Genomic DNA, 18,914 nt, shown 5'->3' on the forward strand with positions numbered 1-18,914 from the left:
TGGTGCGCCCAGTAGAACGGGGAGTTGCGTTGATTAGTGGAAGCGTCGTAGAGAAATCAGGGACGGGCGCTGTAAGAGGAGAGCGCTCAACAAAGCATCCCCTTATCGTTGAGCAACAGCCATTCGTTCCCGGCGCGTTTACGACGAGACACACGACCTCCGCAGGCAAGCGTTCAAACATCCTTGCGTGTCCTGGCTGGTGGCGACCACGTCTGCCCTATCGTCCCTTATATTTCTACGAACTTTTGCCCGCTGGCGAAACGGATGTCTGACAGTCTTTTGGGGCCGCCCTTACTCAGCGCTGGAGCAACTGGAACAGCCGACTCGACCGTGTTTCCCGCCGACATCCGCTCGCTTTAAAACATTCCTGTCGTTTTGAAGAACGGGCCGACGAAAGTCTGACGCAAAAAGGAAAGTCGGGACACCCCACATCTCGCCAGCGCCCGCCAGACCTTCCCCGTTGCTACCTTGCGACAACGACGTCTTCACATTCTTTGGACAAGCTGATAGTGCCATTGCCGCCATGGACGTAGGCAAGAAACTCGGTCGCTTTAAGCAATGGGCAGGCGAGAAAATGGGCGGCGAGGCGAAGACGGATACGTCTGAGGAATTCAAGGCGCTGGAAGCCGAGATGGATCTGCGTTATGAAGGTGAGTTTCACTGCCTTCCATTGTCGCGGCGCGACATCAATTAATCTCGCTCGACAGGCATGGATAAGATGCACAAGTCTATGACTACCTACGTCAAGTGGGTGGGCAAGCGTACAGAGGACAGGGAGAAACTCTTTCCCGTGGGGCACATGGGAGCGACCTACGTCGCGCATGGTCAGGACTATGCGCCGGAATCCGACTACGGTAACTGCCTTATCTCTATGGGTCGAGCCCAAGAGAGCATTGCGCGAAAGCAGGAGAGCTATCTCGCTGCCGCGACATCTACATGGCTAGAGGGCCTCGAGAGGTCACTTGCTCAGATGAAGGAATACCAAGTAAGTGCGACAAGTGTGGAACCTCGCGCAATATTTTAGTTAATCCCAAAACCTAGGCTGCGCGCAAGAAGCTTGAGCAACGTCGAATCGCGTATGATGCCTCCCTCGCGAAAGTTCAAAAGGCGAAAAAGGAGGATTTCAGAGTTGAAGAGGAACTTCGCGCTCAGAAGGCCAAGTACGAAGAGTCCTTCGAGGACACGTATAGGCGCATGATGGACATCAAGGAGGCGGAAGTTGACAGCATTGCTGACATCACGGCTTTTCTTGACGCAGAGTTGGCATACTACGATAGTTGCCGCGAAATCCTCGCAAACCTCAGGCGAGAGTGGCCCGGCGAAGGGATCAGGTATGCGATGTCAACGCGTCCCGATGGAAGCATTGCTAATATCATACAGTGGCCAAAGGCAACGACCACGGTCCAATACCGCCAGGTCCTATTCAAATATGGAAGATGAGTCTTCGATTCGCGAAAAGCCGCCAATTCTACCTGCAAGAGGCGGCCGAGATAGCCCTCAGCGAAGCAACAGTATTCGACCCAGCTACAGTCGTACCGTTACATCGGATAGTCTACGAAGTGAGGAGGGCCAAACCCAAGGCATATACAAGCTTGTGCGTATTCCTACGGAGCCTACGGCTCTCGTTCAAGCGCATCGCGGCAACCTTCGTCAAGTGACGAGCGACCCTGATGATCGCTCCATCCGCTCCGACAGTCCAATGTCAAGGGGTGCTCTTACTCCAGCTAGGACAACAAGCTGGACAAACGCAGACACCGACGGCAGTGCAGGTCCAAAAAAGACGATTCCACCACCAGTCAACCGTTCGAAGAAGCCGCCTCCGCCACCGCCTCCTATGAAGCGAAGCGCTCTGAGTACGTCGCAGATCCCCCAAACTGATCATTATTAGTCTTTAATAAATAGCTTGATGCCAAATGATCTCATTGCATGCGCGTTTCATGTTGACCTCCTTTTTTTTTGTGTGTGGCTTGTGGGACGCATTCAATTGAACTCCGACTTTCTAAGGTCTGGCCAAATGCGTATAAAAGCAATGATTGGAATTTTCAGCTGTGCAATGAAAACAGCCTGAGCCGCACCCCAATTTTCTTCTTCTTGGAGGATATGTGGCGTGACTTTAAACCGTGTGAAGGCGCAGTACAAAATCCAGTATTCAGCACAGCTGGCAAGGAAGTTGGCAGCCGTGAACTAAGTTGAAGAATGGAGCTAAAGTGGATCCTTTCGGTGTGAAAGTGTCAGTTTTAATGGCCAGACACGGATCCTCGCCTGCATGTAACGTTCTATCGTGTTGGCTATGCTGTTTGCGACTTTCCGGTCAAGCCTTCAACGTCGGAGTGGCATTTCGCGAGGCGCACATCCTTCGTATTCTGTTCTCGGATATGCTCTTAACTGCGGCTCAGCCGCCGCCGAAGAAGAAGAAACAGTAAACGCAGTCCTCTAGCGTTTTTAGTCGCTTTAGGATGCATCCGCAACCATCAGTTCCGTGTGTCTAGAGGCCGCCGCTTGGTGGTGCTTATAAGGCGTCGATCTGACCCGGCGCGGGCGGGACCGGCCCTTTTCAGCCTCATCCCCTCCCAATAGCCAGACATGCATCTGTTCTTTAAACATATCATTAGCCTTTCAAAAGCCGCCAATATCTACGTCCCGGAAGCATGGAAACCTCAAGAATCGCTTACACCATGGCGGTTTGCAATGTCCATAATACGGTGTTGGTGCGCGGGTTGGATAGGGCTTTCGAGCTTCGGTACAGTCTAAACGCCTAGTTGGCCCATATTGAGCCGCTGATTTGCTTTCCTCAAGGCACCAAAGGTTCACCAAGTACGATAGACATAGTATTGCTTGTGAAAAACCATAACGAGTTGAGACATCCGCCTTACTCACCAATCATCCTGCCATCCCTGACTCTCGGTGTTGCTATGGTACGACATTTAGTCGCGAAGCCAAATAGAGTCGCAGCTAAAGATCTGTGCTAGGAATTCATTGCCTTTGGGTGGAACGTTGCTTGCGTAGCACTGACGTTTGCTGTTCCATGGCATCTACTTCTAGCTGTCCCTGACTTGTTCGCTCTGGTCGGGCTTAGCGTCAGTCAGGCTCAGCAATATACCTTTACTCCCCGATCAAATTCGACATGCGTCGGAATAGCAAAATGGCAAGTCCCGCCAGATGGAGGCCCGAATTTTTATGTTATGGCCGCAAATTTGACAAATGATACTCCAAACCATGTGTGCAGCACTTTGTACTCAGCCATGGTATGGCAAGCGGTTGTAGTGTATGTATTCTAAAAAAAGCCGAGAACCCAGGCCGTGCTAAAGATCAAGTTTAGCTTCCACGAAGGTTTAATTGTTTTTCTAGCCCTAACTCTGGCGCTACCGAAACGACACTGCCTCCATCTCTCTCAACTGCGGCGAACTATATTTCGACTCGCTACTCTCGTCCCGAGGGAGTGTATCTATATGATCAGCTACTTGAACGAGAAACGGAGAAGAATATCAGCTAGGAAAAGGTCGAATGAGCACATCGAATTGACTTGTCTCAGAGATCGACGGCAAGAATACACATGTCGGCTCTCAACCAAAATGGAGCAGGTGTTGGCCCTAGAGGAAGCCCTACTTGTCATAGCGTCCGAACTACACTACCAAGATCTCATACGTCTCAGCTGGACCTCCAAATCAATCCGAGAACTTGTGTTTCCAGCCGGCGATCTCAAGATGAGAAAGAAAAAATTACGCCGGGTGACTTGCGTGCATAATACACTCACCTGCTGGAACTGTAATATCAAGGTTTGTTTGGGCAGAACAGATCCTTATTTGAACCCTCAGCAGGGCTGTGCACATGCCTTACCTGAACCATCTGCTCTCAGCGGATACGGTCATCTATCTCGTCTGGAACTTCATGAAACACACTGCCAACCTTATTGTTCGGCATGTTACTATGCCAAAGTCTGCCGCAGTCTATTTCCTTCGAGGCGTCGACCATGCGCATGCTTTGTCACCCTGCCTACAGGGCTCATCTGTGGAAATTGCGCGAAGCTTGAGGATCCTACGGCGATCAGACTTGAGGCCAAGACGAGAGCTGTTTGGCAGAGATCGTTAAGCATCACCGAATGCACTGACTGCCAAACTGAACTAGCAAGTGGCTCGGCTTGGTGGATAGCTGCATGTGGGTTGCAGTGCAGAGACAACATACACATGACTTCCCCGGCAAAAGATATTGTCACTGAGTCTGTTTAGTCAAACAAACGTGGTTTAGACAAAAATGGAGAATCTTCTATTCGACAAAAAAGAAGGAAATGAGATGAAGATTGACTCTATCACGCAGCATATTTGGCTGATACAAGACAAAATGAAAAGCCAGCAGTGCGCCGTCAAGGCTAAATGCGGAAACATCAGGACATAACCACCAATATACTCCACGCCATGCCCGAGTACGCCGACCAAAACCCCCGCCAACTGTGTTTGAAAGCGTATCCAATTGGCATTTCTCAACCCTGATTCCATTCAAGTCATCCAGACTTCCGATTCATTCATAATTACTACCTTGACTTCGTTGCTGGCTGCTTCGTCCGTACAAGGAACGGACTAGGCATTTCGTCCCGCTCTGGATCCCACACAGGTGCATCGTTCTCGGCGATGCTCACAGGCGGCTTGGTGGCTCCGTCGGATTTACTGACTGGCTTGAGCGACTCTCTTTCCGTAACCGAAGAAACGGGTGCTACTCTGGCCTGTGCGAGCTCGACCAGGGTGCGACCTTGAAGCTGATTCTTCATTGCGGTTTTCAGCATGCCGTCTTTTCTTGGGCTAGCGCCTTCGCCTGTCGAAATCGGTACTTTGGATCCGGTAGGTCGCGGCCGTGTCGGGTTTGCGTTGCCCTTGCGCGCAGGACTCGTTGCCACGACAGGCACTGCGCTGGCAGGTTTGCGGGCTGTCGTGTTTTGATTTGGAGCAAAGAGATTTGGAGTGCTGGCCAACCGCTTACTATTTGCGGGGAGTGTTTTCACTCGTCCAAGGCTTGGCCGTTTGGTCTTCGCAGCCGCCTTGAACGGGTCTCGAGTTGGACTGGGCAGTGCCGGCAGCCCGTCGTCTTCTTCGTCTTCTCCGTCGGCATCAGAACCCTCAGCCTCGCTTAGCGTTGGGCTTGGGAGCGAAGATGCGTTCGTCGGAGCCCAGCGATCCTCTGCTGCAGCAAAGATGTTGCCCCTCTGCTTCGTGCTCTGCCCACCCTTACCGTTCTTGCGCGGAGATAAAGACAGACTTGCAATGGACATTGGTGATGGGTCCGCCATCTGGACGTCCATCGGTGACGGGGCTGTGGCGCGAGTAAACATAGTTTGTGCACGTCCAAATGGAGTGCGTGTAGTTCGCTTCGCAGGCCGTTGCTTTACATCCGTAGGCGAATCAAGCGAAAGAGACGATAGATCGGTCTGTGATGGGAAATCTGAACTCTCGTGGTCTGTCAAGGGTAAGGGAACGTCTTTTGGCTCATAGCCGTCCGGGTTTGGTGTCGAAGAGCGTGGTGGGAGGTTGCGGGATGCAATCTGTTCCTGCACTCGCTTATTGACCTCTGCCTCAAAAAGTGATCTCAGCTGAGTGGTTTGCGCCTGAACTTGGCGATCAATCTCAAGTCGAGCCTTAACTTCCCATTCACGCCGTACTTGAGCATCAATCTCAGAGCGCATGGTGGCTTTCTCTTCTTCAAAGCTTTTGGCCCTGTCCTCAAGCTCTTTCATCTTTCGTTCCATGTTGATCTTCTCTTTGTTCAGCTTTTGTGCGAAAAGAACAACTTCTTGTTCTTTGCGCATGAGCTTGACCACTGGAAGATTAAGCAGATCTGCTGTCGATGGTCTGGCATTGGAGTTCACCTGAAGGCAGCTGGAGATGACCTTTTGGAGTTCCGAAGAATAAACAGGAGGGATGGGAGCCACTCGGCCAGCTTTGATTTTATGGAAGAGTTCAATGTGTGTTCGCGCGTTGAATGGAGGCTCTTTCGCGCAAAGCTCGTAGAGAAGACATCCCAAGGACCAGATATCAGAGTACAGACTATATCGCTCTGCAGCACAGATCTCTGGTGACATGTAATACGGCGTTCCAACGTACGTAGAGGCGAAATCGTGGGACTGCAAGATTTTTGACAATCCAAAGTCGCCCAGTTTAACCGCATTGTGTTCGTCGAGGAAAACTGAAGCAATCAGCTACAAAGTTAATTTTTCCTTTACGAGCGCTTGCACATACCATTCTCAGGTTTGATGTCTCGGTGTAGTATCATCCACGGCACAGACTTCCCTCTTATTTTGGTCGGTTTCGCCGTGTTTCCCAGGCCCATTACATTCTTACCCGCTTCAGGTGGATCTTCGCCGTAATGGCAGCGATAAAGCGCGGTGACGAGTTGAGCAAACACGCTCCAGACGAATTCCTCTTCGGCGTACTGGTTCTTGCTCTTCAGTCGCTTAATCACCTGGCCAAGGTCACCATTCCCACAATATTCCATGTACAGATGCAGGTCTTGGGTGTCCTTGCGATGGTCTCGCTCGATGTATTCAACAATGTTTGGGTGTCGTAACTTTGACAGGATGCTGAGTTCCGCCTGTAGCTGCTCCCGCTCCTTGGGCGACATGCGTTGGTACGATATTTCTTTGCGGCATAGGATCTGTGTTTGGGTTATACATTGCAATGGTCGAGGTGAAAGACTGCAGAGAGACCATACCTGGCCGTCGCTTTTCCTTCTTACTTTGTGGATGACTCCAAAGCTTCCATGCCCTACGACGAGTTAGCCACGCTGCTGAAAAGCCTGTCATGAATCACGTACCGATTTTCTCCAAGACCTCATATTTTTCTGACTCTGACGTCGACGTCGTAGTCGTTGCTGTCGCCATGATGAGTACCGAAACGAAGAAATCAACAATGAAAAGCGGAAGCGGGACTTCCGTCTACCCTCTGCTGCTGGCTGTATGTTAGTAGAACCGATGTTGATGCTAAGCGACTGTGCATGTATGCTGCTGCAAAGTGAAGGTTACTGCATTGCTTGTATATGTGTCAAGCGAGCGTGAGACGAAGCAACCAGGTCTAGTTAGACTTTGTTGACAGGCAGTCGTTGCCTGGGCACCGGCGGGGGTGGTCAAAGCCGATTGGCTTGGGCGCTTAAGCCCGCGATTACGGCGCGTTTTCCTTTCGTGAGACCCTGATGACGGCAAATGGGAGGAAAATCGAGATCGTTGAAGAACTTAGACATAGTCACAGTATTTAGGTCCTCTCTTTTTTCTTGTATAGCATCTCCTTTGTCTACGAGTTATTTGCATTGTGTATCGCCCTCGTTATCGTCAAGTTCCCACGGCAACGCGCTGCGAGTCTCCCGCAGCGAGCCCCGCCGTTGCCCTCTTGCTCTCGACTCTTTAGTGGCAATGGTTCTGAACAAGCACCAGATCGAAGCGTCGCTCTATGCAGAGAACAAAGACATCCAATCTGGCCGCTTAAAAGAAGAGAACCCCCTTGATCTCTCCGACAGCTTTAGAGTCTTTTGTGAGGCATGTCGACGTGGCGATCTCCGCGTTTGCCAGGAGAAGATAACGGAAGGTGTAAATATTAATGCAAGAGACAAGTTCGACTATACGCCTTTGATATTGGTACGGATACAGAAGAGACGTTGTCTTGTGGAAGGACATTGACAGCTGACAGCACATGTCACAAGGCCAGTCTTTGCGGGCATTATGAGGTAGTTCAGCTTCTCCTGGAGTCGGGTGCTCTCTGTGAACGCGACACCTTTCAGGGTGAACGTTGCCGTATGTTTTGGGCCTTTAGAATGTTGTTCATCTCGGATCGAACTAATAGTATGAAGTGTACAATGCCCTGAACGATCGTATTCGAAATCTGCTTCTCCAATACGATTACTCCAAGTCGACAAACCCTCTGCAGCCATTCGCTGGTCATATCACTTCTCTACTGAACAGAAAACATCCAAAGACGTCAGATATAACTCTTTCGGCTGGCACAGAGCAATTTGAGCTTCATAAGCTCATCCTCGCAGCACGATCTCCGTATTTTGCGAAGAAATTTGCCGCTGCACCGGATACGACGACATGGAGACTTCCCAATACAATACCGTCTGAGGCACTCCACGCTGCAATTAAGTTTATTTACTTTGGAGAAGTTGGGGCCGATTTCGAAGACGACCCAAATGAGAAAGAGATCTTGACGGGCATTGAAAAATTAAGTCGGCATTTGGAAATCGAACAGCTGTTTGAAAATATCCTTATCAGCGACAACAGACGACTGGCACGACAGAGGCGGACAGATGAAGTTGAAAGAGGCAGAGATCAGATGGAGGCGTGGTTTCGCAATCACGTCCTGAAGCACAAGGTCCATGTAGACTCAGATAAAGCCGGTCAAGTCCGATGGGATCGGAGCAATGGTATCTTTGCGGACGTTCTGCTTCGAGCAGATGAAGACGAGAATGAGGACCACAACAATGACAACGCACAAGAATCAAATGGTTCCGGACGGCCTTACGATCCGACAGAAACGTCGAATGGCATACCAATTGGCAGCTTTTCCAGTACATCAAGATCGCCATCGAGGACAAGGAAACCACGCAAGTGTGTATTATTTCCTGCGCACCGCGCGATGCTCATTCGGTCTGAATTTTTCAACACCATGTTTTCCTCGTCCTTTAAGGAAGCACAAGAGACGCCATATCTACAGATAATTCCAGTAGACTGCTCCCCCGATATTCTAGAGATAGTCTTAACATTTCTGTATTGCGAAAAGGCCGATTTCCCTCTCGAGCAAGCTATTCCCGTGCTCTTCGCTGCTGATCTTCTTTTCATCGACAAGCTCAAGGGAAAGGCAGCACAAATCATCAGCACTCTGGGCAACGGCGTGGCTTCTGTTGTGGAAAGCGAAAATCCTAGAGGCGAGACAAGCCTTGATGATGTTATCGACATATATGATGTAATCAGGGCCGGATGGGACACCCGAGTACAAAGACTAGAGGAATTCGGGGCTCGATATATTGCCTACAGGCTGGAACGTTACATCGATGAAGACGAGTTCGTGGAGCTCATTAAGGAAAGTGCTGGCAGAGTCAAGGAGAGGCAAGAAACAGATACAATTGAGTTAATTGACGAGTAAGTTTCATGTCATGCTTTAAGGACGTCGCTTTGACACAATTTTGCAGCATCCGATATTATCTCTCTGAACGATTTCGCCTCCGCTTTGAAGATGCTCGCCTAGACGAGATGCTTGATGGGGATGAGTCAACAATTCATCTGCCAGGGAGAGAGGTCATGGATGCAGATGCACATCTCGAGAAGCCAGCTGGAGATAGCAGTGTTGAGGGCGTTATACGTACGCTCGATGGCGAAGAGATTGACGATGAATTTGCTCAGGACGCAATGAATTACCGCATTCTGCTAAACAAGATAGATTTACTGCTGGAAAAGCTCAAGTTGGACGCATAGAGTAACTTATCGGGCACATAATCAAGCAAACAGCCGAAGCCTTGTGCAATCCTGCTCATATTCAAGTCCCTTCGCCTTCGTGTTGTTTTCGAGCAAAATGAACTGAGTCATGCGCTTGATCGGGTAGGGCAACTCTTGAATCGCCGTAAATCGGCTATATATTTCCCAGCGACAAGGGTGACATACCCCACCGCTGGGCACTGAATCCTCGATGGCCTGGATATTTCGGCGAAGATTCTCCATCGAAAATCGTACCTTGTTTACACGGCTTGGCCTCAGACTTGCAGGTCAGCTACACATCATGAACCCCGCTTCGAAACGGAGTTAGGAATTTCAGGAAAAGGTACCGGTGGAGTACACAAGACGCGTTTTTGAACTTTGGGCGCGTGTCTCGCAACATTGTACTGTAGCTCAAACTTACTCTAATTGATCAAGAAGTTCTCACGTCATTCCATATTCTTTTTCTATCTGTCTCTACTATCGTTCTTGTCCAGTAGCTTTTGCCTAGATATGCCAGGTAAATCCGCTCTCATCTTTGGTGCCTCTGGTGTTACAGGCTGGACATTTGTCAACGAGATTCTCAACGACTACCCGAGGAAAGGAATATGGGACAAAGTACACGCATTAACAAACAGGCCACTGTCGCAAAAGGACTCGTTCTGGCCTGATGATTCTAGGCTTAATATCGTATCCGGTATCGACCTGCTCAAAGGCACACAAGATGATTTGGAGACGGAGCTCAAGAGCAAGGTGTCTGAAATCGATAAGGTCACGCATGTTTATTTTTTGGCTTTCAAAGCCTCCACAGACGTCATGCAAGAGCTGGAAGATATGGTCAACATGTTCAAAAGATCAACTACTGCCATTGATCATCTAAGCCCAAACTTGGAATTCGTAGTTCTTCAGACAGGCTCCAAGTGGTACGGGATACACTTGACTGCCACTGTACCGGATTATGGGGAAACCCCAGGCATCAAGACGCCATTTAAGGAGGACATGCCGCGGTTAAAGAAGCCATATGACGACATGCTGTTTTATCATCCTCAGATTGACTGGATCACTGAGTACGCGAAGGACAAAAAATGGAACTGGTGCGATACTCGGCCGGACATTGTGAGTGATCTTTCACTGCTTTTTGGGTCGCAGGACTAAACTTTTGCGTAGATTATTGGTTTCGTCCCCAACCAGAACTTTTATTCTCTTGGCACCGTCGTTGCATTCTATCTCTCGCTCTACCGGGCCATCAACGGGGAAGGCGCAGAGTGCCCTTATCCTGGCACGAAGAAAGCCTGGACAGCGAAGTCCATCCTTTCATGTTCGGAAATGATCGCTCACCAAACCCTCTATCTTTCCTTGAACCTTCCCGCAAGTCGAAAAGGCGAGAGTTTCAATGTTGCGGACTGCAAGTACCCAACTACGTGGGAGCAGGATTGGCCGGTAATCTGCAAGTACTTTGGTCTCAAGGGAACGGCACCACCAGACGACAGCAAGGACAGGGAGGTTAGAAAGTACATCAAAGACAATTTTGAAACGTGGAAAAGGCTCGAGAAAGAACATGGCCTCAAGACTGGACTGGCAGATAGCCCGAAGACCTTTCCGGGCTTCGAGTATTTCTTGTTTTCGCAATTGTAAGCGCCACAGAGTCGAGCTGTATATGACAAATGACTGACATAACAGTGACTTTGATCGATACTTCGACATGACTAAAATGTAAGTGCCCGACCTCTGCGTGCAGGAGCCCCTCCTAGGTTGCATTACCACGTCTCGCCCACGATATTAAGAGAGGTGTGGTCCTCCATTTCGAAGCACTTGCTAACACCTTGGAAGGTACTCTACTGGGTTTACCGAAGAAAGAGATACGGCACAGGCATGGTGGCCAGTCTTTGACAAGATGAGAGCAGCGAAAATGATACCATGAATTGGGAATACGCAGAAAATTCAAAGCGAATTTCCATATAATCGCATCTTACGATTTAATGAGCAATCAAAATCAACCCTTTTTTTGTGGATCTCATGAGTGCCTGTATGTTGATTTTACATAAATTCTCATCTAGTACGTGAAAAGGATCCTGTTTCTGCATCGATGTATTAAATCCATCTCGAATTGCCTTCGCAAATGCCTAGTTGAGATTGATCATAATCGTCTTTGGCTCAGTAAATGCTCTCAGGGCGTGTATTCCACATTCACGTCCGAGACCTGATTCTTTGCTTCCGCCGAATGGAGCGACCATCATCATCAAGCTCACACAGTTGACGCCAACCATACCAGAGTCGAACTCAGAGGCAACACGAAGTGCCTTGTTGATATCCTGGGTGAACACACCAGCCATCAGACCCTACGGAAAATTAGCCTTGAACAATTCCTTGAGGATGGCCGTGATCAGTCACTTACAAAGTTGGTATTGTTTGACAGGGCCATAATCTCTTCCTCGGTCTTGAAAGATCGAACCACGGAGACTGGACCAAAGATCTCTTGTGTGTGAATTTCAGAGTTAGGGTCAACGTCAGTGAAAACTGTTGGCTCGATGTACCATCCCTGCGTGCCAATTCTCTGGCCACCAACGAGAAGCTTGCCTTGGCCTTGTTGTCCACGCTCAATAAAGCCACTGACACGCTTAAACTGTGCCTCGTCGACAAGGGGGCCAATAGCTGTCTCTTTCTTATCTGGATCTCCAACAAGAGCTTTTTTCTGCTCCATTGCCTCCTTATACTTCTGGATGAACTTCTCGTATATGCCTTCCTGTACATATACACGGCTGGCGGCGAAGCAAACTTGGCCAGTGTTTGCTGTGATAGCATTTGCGCACCAGAACACCGCCTTCTCGAGGTCACAGTCGTCAAAAACAACAGCTGGGGACTTGCCTCCGAGCTCGAGAGTGACGCGCTTTAGATTGGACTTCGCGGCCATTTCCTGAATCTTCTTGCCAGTCGCAATCGATCCGGTGAAAGAGATCTTGCGAATCTTCATGTGCATCGCTAGAAGTGCTCCAGTGGAGCCGTCGCCACTGATGACTTGGAAAACGCCTGGAGGGAAGCCTGCCTCCTTGATCAACTGACCAAGAGCGAGTGACGCGAATGGGGTCTTCTCCGATGGCTTGAGGATGAAGCAGTTACCTGTAGCAAGAGCTGGAGCAGCCTTCAAGCCGATTGTGCCCAGAGGGCCGTTCCACGGAACAACACCACAGGTGACACCAAGAGGCTCATTCCGCACAATTTTAAGGAAACCATCTTCTTGAGGCCATGACTCGCCAGCGAATTTGTCGATCCAGCCAGCATTGTATCGGAATGCTTCAGCGCAGAGTCCACTCTCGAACTTTCCAAATGCTTCGTATGGAGCCCCAAGTGTGATCCTGGTCAACTCCGCCAGAGCAACGCTATTTTCTTCGATCAAGTCGGCGAATTTGTTCATGATGTTTCTCCTCGTGCTGTTGGGAAGCTTCTTCCATGCCGGAAAGGCCTTTTCGGCATACTCAACCGCAGCATCGACGTCAGCCTCTCCACCCAGAGGGACTTGATCGCAAACTATCGAATCATCCTTTGGATTGTGGAGTGTAAGTTTCTTGCTGTTCTTCGAGTCAACGTACTCGTTGTTAAGAAACAATTGCAGTGGGAGGTTCTTTGAGCTGAAATCGAGAGGCATCTTGACTTCGAATCTGGTGGGACTTGTTACTGACAGGTGAAAAAGATAGAGGGGAGTCTGCAATTTAAAAAAGTTGATCAAGAAGCTTTGTAAAAAGGATCTTGTGCCGGAGAAGAACGGCGTTAACGCGGCAAGGATCGATCATCTGGAACTCCAAAATCGAAGGCCCGTGACTCCGGCTGTTGTGCGCGCTGGCAAAAGGATGAGCTGTTCATTACGAGGTTATGTCTGGATGAGTTATCCCGGAGACTGGCAGAGTCAGGGAGGGGCAGGGGCGGGGTCATGACGACTCGCGTCTCGCACGGACCAATAATGTCACGACGTACTAGCGTAGGGTAACCCGATCACAGCGCCGCGTCCAGCATTCAGCATTTGTCCAATCCAAGACGTAAAGCAAAATGCGGAGAATCCGCACCCGAGTGCTTCAGTTCACCCGGTGTTCATTCGCGTTTTGCGTGCCGTATGTTGTGGCGCAGGAGGGATCATCTTTGCGAGGGAGCTTATAGAATAAGGCTGAGCCCGTGGTTGTTTAAATCATACAGACAGTAAAGAAATCAGAGTAGAAATTCTCAGTTTCTTGGCTCTCAGATAAAACTGTGCCTAGTTTCTCACGAACGTGCAAGCGCCTGGTTACTCTCAAAATGCCGGCAAACAAAGTAGCTCTGATTACCGGCGGAGGTGAGTCGTACAACTTTTGCACATGGACACATACCTGACAGCACGACAGCCAGTGGTATGGGCTTGGAGGTGGCACAAGCTCTATCAAAACGTGGAGGCTGGGATATACACCTTCTCGACTTGAATGAAGAGCGAGGAAATGCAGCCAGCGCCAAGGTGGGCGGCAAATTCTATAAGACAAACGTCAACAGCTACGATAACCTCGCGTCTGTCTTCGATCAAATATTCAAATCTACAGGGCGACTAGATTTCGTTTTTGCAAATGCCGGGATTGTCGAAAGATGGGACTTTTATGGCAAGCACGAGCAATCGCCACCGCCAGAGCCGGACCTGCTAAGCATTGATATTGATTACAAGTCCGTGGTCACGACGTCGTACTTAGCTCAGCATTATTTCAGACTATCGAAAGATAACTACGGGACTGGGGAGCAGAGTTTGGTCATGACTGCCAGCTGCGGCGGTTTTTATCGTGAGTGCACCGCAAGTTCTTTATCACCCAGCTAGGCGAGACAAGCCTGCCAGCAGATACCACGACTCGTTCGAAACTTCCGAAATATGCAATCGATTCTCCGATACGCTGCTATTGCTAATGTTGTGCAGCGAGCCCTTTCAGTCCCATGTATGCGGGGGCAAAGCATGCGGTAGTCGGCTTCATGAGGTCAATTGCGAAAGCATTCTACTTCAATGACAAGATTCGCGTCAATTGCATCTGCCCTGGAACCGTAAAGACAAATCTTCTCGACAGCGAGGCTTGGAAGCAGTTCCCAGACGATTATTTCACTCCTGTAGAAAAAATCGCCGAGGTCGTTTTAATGGTACGTCTACACTGCCTTCTCATCTGTTCCAGAGACTGACCGGCTCCAGCTTGTCGACGGTGGAGCTATGAGCGACTCTAAAGGGAACAAAGTGGAGGCAGGGTCTGATTATATGAGAAGCGTCGAGATCAATGGAACGAACCACTACTTCAGGGACCAAATCCCGTACTGCGATGAAAAAATGGCTGCAGTCATGAAGTATGTTTATTCACCTTGCAATCCAGGTTTGACGAGTATTGATATAGTGCTAGGGCTACCGACATCATCGATTCCGGCAAGGGATCTTTCTTCAATCCGAAATAGTTTGCATGGGTCACAAGATTTAAGATTGCAACATGTGAATATATCTTAAGTTATATCAAAACCTGCCTTGTAAGCATGAGTATTAGACATGTGGAAGAAGGTGAAGAAATGCCAATCATAATAATAGCTGCTTGGATTTGGAAACTCCTGCCCGCTTTGGCCCTGCCTCTGAGCTTGTGTCAGAAGCGTGAAACCGCTAGGTCTGCTATGATATGACTTCACTCGTAACATGAAAGATTAACTGTCATGATAAGAAAGCAACAAGCCTTTGTCTATCCATATTTACAACTGATTTTACTGCACGACGCCCTTGCAAATTCTATCGAGTTCAGCAAAGTCTCGAAGTTCATCCTCGAAGCAATACACTGCGTTAATCATATATCATAGTAGGATTATCCTCATTCTCATGCTTTTTCGCCGCGATTGACTTTGACACTGCATTCTCGTTAGCTGCGAAGTTGGTGGCATTGAGGCAATACGTACACTTTGATGTTGAGCTCAGGCTTCTCCCATGTGTTGAAAGCACGCATGTGCTTCATTTCACCCTCTGGATTCCATTTCCTGCTACGTTTAGCTTCATGATCGACTCAACGACTTTTATCTTGTCACTCACCAAGCACCGTCCACGGAGACGATATCGAAATTCCACAGAAGTCTTGCAAGGATCAGGCGCATCTCCATGTAGGACAAATGCTTGCCGATGCAGCCACGTGGACCCAGCGAGAAAGGTTGCATTGCCTTCTTTTTATCTGAACTGTATGCGGGATCGAGCCAGCGTTCGGGAATGAATTTGTCGCAGTCCTTGAAGTTATTTGGATTGTGTGATGCAGCCCAGCTGTTCACCGCGACGGAGGTGCCCTCCTCAACCCACATGCCATCGATGTAAGCACCGCCCTTCGGGACTGTGCGGAGAAGACCAGCTGGAACAGGAGGATGAATTCGAAGTCCTTCCTCGATACATGCTTGGAAATACGGGAGCTTATTCTGAATGTTGTCCTGAGTGAGTTCATCCTCATGCTTGAAGACAGTGCGAATTTCCTCGACCAGTTTCTTATACTTGTCTGGGTTCCAAATCAGTCGAGCGAAAAGTCCGGACAACAAATTTGCCGTGGTTTCGCTTCCGGCTACAATAAACAAAGCACCGTTCACGACGATCTCGTCATCCTTCAGGTCGTGCTTCGATCTTTGCTGCAGGATATACCAGATGAAATCACGGTGCTCAATGTCTTCCTGCGCAAGCCGTCGCATAACCTTCTCGCGGCTGCGAACGACGTGGCTTCGTCGCATTAGACGCCAGGCTTTAGGGATCCTCTCCACCAGCCAAGTCTGGAAGGGACTGCCAGCTTCGGCAAGTCGTCGAGTTGCTTGTTCCAGCGCTCCAACCTTAATGGTCTCGAAAATCAAGGCAACCCAGTCATGGAATTTCTCGTCCTTCAAACAGCCAAAAGGTTCGTTGAATGCAAGATCGCCAATGATGTCAAACGTAGTGAAATTGCTGTAATATTAGTGAGCTTATGGACATTTCACCGAATGGAACAAAACATACAGCCAATCGACCAAGTTAAAGATTTCTTCTCTCTCAGCTTTGAGCTTAAGCTTTGAGATCAGGGTGTCGACATATCCGCGAACGATATCCTCTTGCTCGGACAACGCTTTCTGCGAGAACGAATAGGCCAATGCACGTCTTTGTCTCGCGTGATTGTGATCATCAGCCATGGTCAAGGTCGTAACTCCAGGAATTGGATCTACAGAGCCAACATCTGAACCGTGATCAGTATTATTACCCACTTAGACAGACATACTCACGGATGGGATCCTTGTGCATGTTGAGGCCGCCCTGTCGGAAGCCATAGATGTCTTCCCAAGCTTGAGGGGTATTGAAGGACAGAACAGTCGGGCCAACCCGCACAACTGGCCCATACTTGTCGTGCCAGATCTTCTCATCCAGTGGCAGTCGTCCTCGAAGAAGACTGACTATGCTTGGAATAGGTGTGATGCCATTCAGCTTCGGGCCTGGAAACTTGGCACATGGATGGAAGTACAGCCTGTACACGACCGTGTACGCCAACCAGGCCACTGACAGGGCAGCCGAACCGATTAATGCGGGCACGAAGAGACCCATGTTGGGCTCAAAGAAATACTTGGCGACGAACTGCAGGAATAATAAAATGAAGACAAGGAAAATGATGATATAATTGTCGCGTGAGGTGGTGAATGGACTGAGGTTTAGGCATCACAACACTTCGCGATTTTATGCATCTTGTGGCTCAGGTGTGCTGATATGCCGGGCAGCCGCGCTGAATTGCTCATGTCATGCAAATAGTGTCCCTGAGACCTGGTGTTGCAGAGCGCTTGCAGGGACCCAGCTTGTAGCGCGACGAAACTAGACCAGCACCCCACATGGGCGATTTGCCCAAACGCTGGCGACGGTGGAGAGCGACTCAATGAGTGGGTTCGCCCCGCAACCCCGTAGTCGCGGATATCAATATCCTGACCAATGAAGATTGCGGAATTATGGTGCCAGATTTCGGTTCTATAGCCATGACGCACGACCCTAGATACTATTTGCGTCGCGGGCTCAAAACGTTGCTGGAATCACGAGCAAATACGTTTGATTTGTTCTGAAGAATAAGATGCATCGCTTCAATTTGGGCAATTCGGGTGTTTGTGTGTTGAAAAAATTGACTGGATTGAATCATTTCGAGCGCCGAGTATATGCAGCAGCATAGATAGTCTACAAACAACAGCACCAACGCCTGCCTTGGTGGTCTTCCATTTCACTGTTGGAATCTGGAGACCTTCCTCGTAGACCGCGTGGTCTCCGGTATACATAGCTGCCAAATTTAAATTTTTGAGTGACGTCCGGCTCCCCAGCGGAGACCACCGTCCACGGCAATGTCCTCACCGTTGCTAGGAACACTCGTTAGCGGAGCTGGTGTCTGGAAGCAGAGACGCAGGTGCTTACACATATGCTGCGGCCGGCGAAGCCAGATAGACCATGACACCGGCGATATCTTCTGGCTCGCCGAGCCTCCGTCGAGGATTCTCGTGCTCAAGCTGCTTTTGACCACCTAAAATTTCGATTAGGCCATTTGCAAGTTTTGACGGGAAGAATCCAGGTGCCACGGTATTGCAAGTGATGTTGCTTGGACCCAGTTCTATTGCCAAGTTCCTCGTCAGGTGATGTGCTGCTGCCTTTGAGACTGAATACATGATTGTGCCATGATCTCCCACATGCTGTACGTTGGTGCCGGCGGTCGAGCTGACGATAATGATTCTTGACGGGTCTGCGGGTGTGGCTCCAGCCTTGAGCAGCGGCAGCAGCCTGGACGTAGATTAGTCTTGCTTGCACTTTGAGGCTGTGCGCGTTTGACCGCAACTGACGCAGAGGGGTACTCACAATCTCACGAGGTTGAAGACGCCTCTGACATTCAAGTCGAGCACCTTCTTTGTCGCCCAATCCGGGGTCGGCTCGAATGGACCCCCCCACGTTGCACCAGCATTGGCGACCAAGATGTCAATCCTGTCCTCCGTCTTCTTCAGTTCATCGACAAGCGCCTGTATCTGTTCCGTCTCAGCAACATTTGCTGCGATGCCGACGGCCTTGCCGGACACCGGAAGCTTGTTGAGTTTTTCGACAGCTTGGTCTATGCCCTGCTCGCCCTCACGTTTCCGCGCAGTGATGATGACCTTCTTCGCGCCAGCGAGCAGAAAAGCGGTCGCAGTATGAAGACCAAGTCCTCTTGAGCCTTCCAAAAAGCTAAGCACACGAGATAATGACAACAATTTCAACGCTATGGACGCCTACCTCCGGTTATGAGGGCTACCTTGCCATCGAGACGAAACAGGCGGTCGAAATTCCTCAGCTCAGACATTGCGATAATACAAAAGAGCACGACTTCCAATTGACAGTCGATTGAAGAATGTTATTTGTCGCAGCATTGTTGGGCTAGTTTTCAGATTTGATGTAGTTTCTCTGGCGATCGGTTTTCGTTTGCCTTAGCTAGCTGAGCCCACCTCGGCCACTCGACCT

The 18,914-nt window shown here is 49.6% G+C and overlaps 9 protein-coding genes across 9 annotated transcripts; 5 read left to right on the top strand and 4 right to left on the bottom strand.

Moving 5' to 3' along the window:
- Positions 1-101: 101 nt before the first annotated feature.
- Positions 102-2,181, top strand: PV09_00153 (uncharacterized protein). The gene is made up of 4 exons (XM_016352838.1): positions 102-650; positions 708-985; positions 1,042-1,331; positions 1,381-2,181. Exons 1-4 carry the CDS (start codon positions 524-526, stop codon positions 1,886-1,888), a joined length of 1,203 nt encoding a protein of 400 aa, XP_016219095.1. The 5' UTR covers positions 102-523; the 3' UTR covers positions 1,889-2,181.
- A 378-nt stretch (positions 2,182-2,559) lies between these two features.
- PV09_00154 (uncharacterized protein) lies at positions 2,560-6,149 on the top strand. The gene is made up of 4 exons (XM_016352839.1): positions 2,560-2,740; positions 2,797-2,915; positions 2,970-3,265; positions 3,320-6,149. Exons 1-4 carry the CDS (start codon positions 2,584-2,586, stop codon positions 4,224-4,226), a joined length of 1,479 nt encoding a protein of 492 aa, XP_016219096.1. The 5' UTR covers positions 2,560-2,583; the 3' UTR covers positions 4,227-6,149.
- Positions 4,240-7,040, bottom strand: PV09_00155 (uncharacterized protein). Its single transcript, XM_016352840.1, has 4 exons — positions 6,799-7,040; positions 6,697-6,749; positions 6,225-6,639; positions 4,240-6,171 (listed from the first exon to the last, which is right to left on the bottom strand). Exons 1-4 carry the CDS (start codon positions 6,863-6,865, stop codon positions 4,529-4,531), a joined length of 2,178 nt encoding a protein of 725 aa, XP_016219097.1. The 5' UTR covers positions 6,866-7,040; the 3' UTR covers positions 4,240-4,528.
- Positions 7,041-7,219: 179 nt separating this feature from the next.
- On the top strand, positions 7,220-9,574 carry PV09_00156 (uncharacterized protein). Its single transcript, XM_016352841.1, has 4 exons — positions 7,220-7,612; positions 7,678-7,768; positions 7,825-9,112; positions 9,163-9,574. Exons 1-4 carry the CDS (start codon positions 7,391-7,393, stop codon positions 9,443-9,445), a joined length of 1,884 nt encoding a protein of 627 aa, XP_016219098.1. The 5' UTR covers positions 7,220-7,390; the 3' UTR covers positions 9,446-9,574.
- A 381-nt stretch (positions 9,575-9,955) lies between these two features.
- On the top strand, positions 9,956-11,077 carry PV09_00157 (uncharacterized protein; the record flags this gene model as incomplete). The annotated part of the gene is made up of 2 exons (XM_016352842.1): positions 9,956-10,558; positions 10,610-11,077. The coding sequence occupies 2 exons, from the start codon at positions 9,956-9,958 to the stop codon at positions 11,075-11,077; spliced, it is 1,071 nt and encodes a 356-aa protein (XP_016219099.1).
- Positions 11,078-11,407: 330 nt separating this feature from the next.
- PV09_00158 (uncharacterized protein) lies at positions 11,408-13,301 on the bottom strand. The gene is made up of 2 exons (XM_016352843.1): positions 11,838-13,301; positions 11,408-11,781 (listed from the first exon to the last, which is right to left on the bottom strand). Exons 1-2 carry the CDS (start codon positions 13,083-13,085, stop codon positions 11,566-11,568), a joined length of 1,464 nt encoding a protein of 487 aa, XP_016219100.1. The 5' UTR covers positions 13,086-13,301; the 3' UTR covers positions 11,408-11,565.
- A 425-nt stretch (positions 13,302-13,726) lies between these two features.
- Positions 13,727-14,881, top strand: PV09_00159 (uncharacterized protein; the record flags this gene model as incomplete). Its single annotated transcript, XM_016352844.1, has 5 exons — positions 13,727-13,763; positions 13,813-14,232; positions 14,364-14,578; positions 14,628-14,776; positions 14,830-14,881. 5 exons carry the CDS (start codon positions 13,727-13,729, stop codon positions 14,879-14,881), a joined length of 873 nt encoding a protein of 290 aa, XP_016219101.1.
- A 38-nt stretch (positions 14,882-14,919) lies between these two features.
- PV09_00160 (uncharacterized protein) lies at positions 14,920-17,089 on the bottom strand. Its single transcript, XM_016352845.1, has 5 exons — positions 16,688-17,089; positions 16,428-16,641; positions 15,495-16,376; positions 15,365-15,442; positions 14,920-15,316 (listed from the first exon to the last, which is right to left on the bottom strand). The coding sequence occupies exons 1-5, from the start codon at positions 17,001-17,003 to the stop codon at positions 15,286-15,288; spliced, it is 1,521 nt and encodes a 506-aa protein (XP_016219102.1). The 5' UTR covers positions 17,004-17,089; the 3' UTR covers positions 14,920-15,285.
- A 458-nt stretch (positions 17,090-17,547) lies between these two features.
- Positions 17,548-18,874, bottom strand: PV09_00161 (uncharacterized protein). Its single transcript, XM_016352846.1, has 4 exons — positions 18,690-18,874; positions 18,282-18,630; positions 17,847-18,206; positions 17,548-17,791 (listed from the first exon to the last, which is right to left on the bottom strand). The coding sequence occupies exons 1-4, from the start codon at positions 18,754-18,756 to the stop codon at positions 17,725-17,727; spliced, it is 843 nt and encodes a 280-aa protein (XP_016219103.1). The 5' UTR covers positions 18,757-18,874; the 3' UTR covers positions 17,548-17,724.
- Between the last annotated feature and the right edge of the window lie 40 nt (positions 18,875-18,914).

Source organism: Verruconis gallopava (assembly GCF_000836295.1).
Source record: "Verruconis gallopava strain CBS 43764 unplaced genomic scaffold supercont1.1, whole genome shotgun sequence".
Classification (NCBI taxonomy): domain Eukaryota; kingdom Fungi; phylum Ascomycota; class Dothideomycetes; order Venturiales; family Sympoventuriaceae; genus Verruconis; species Verruconis gallopava.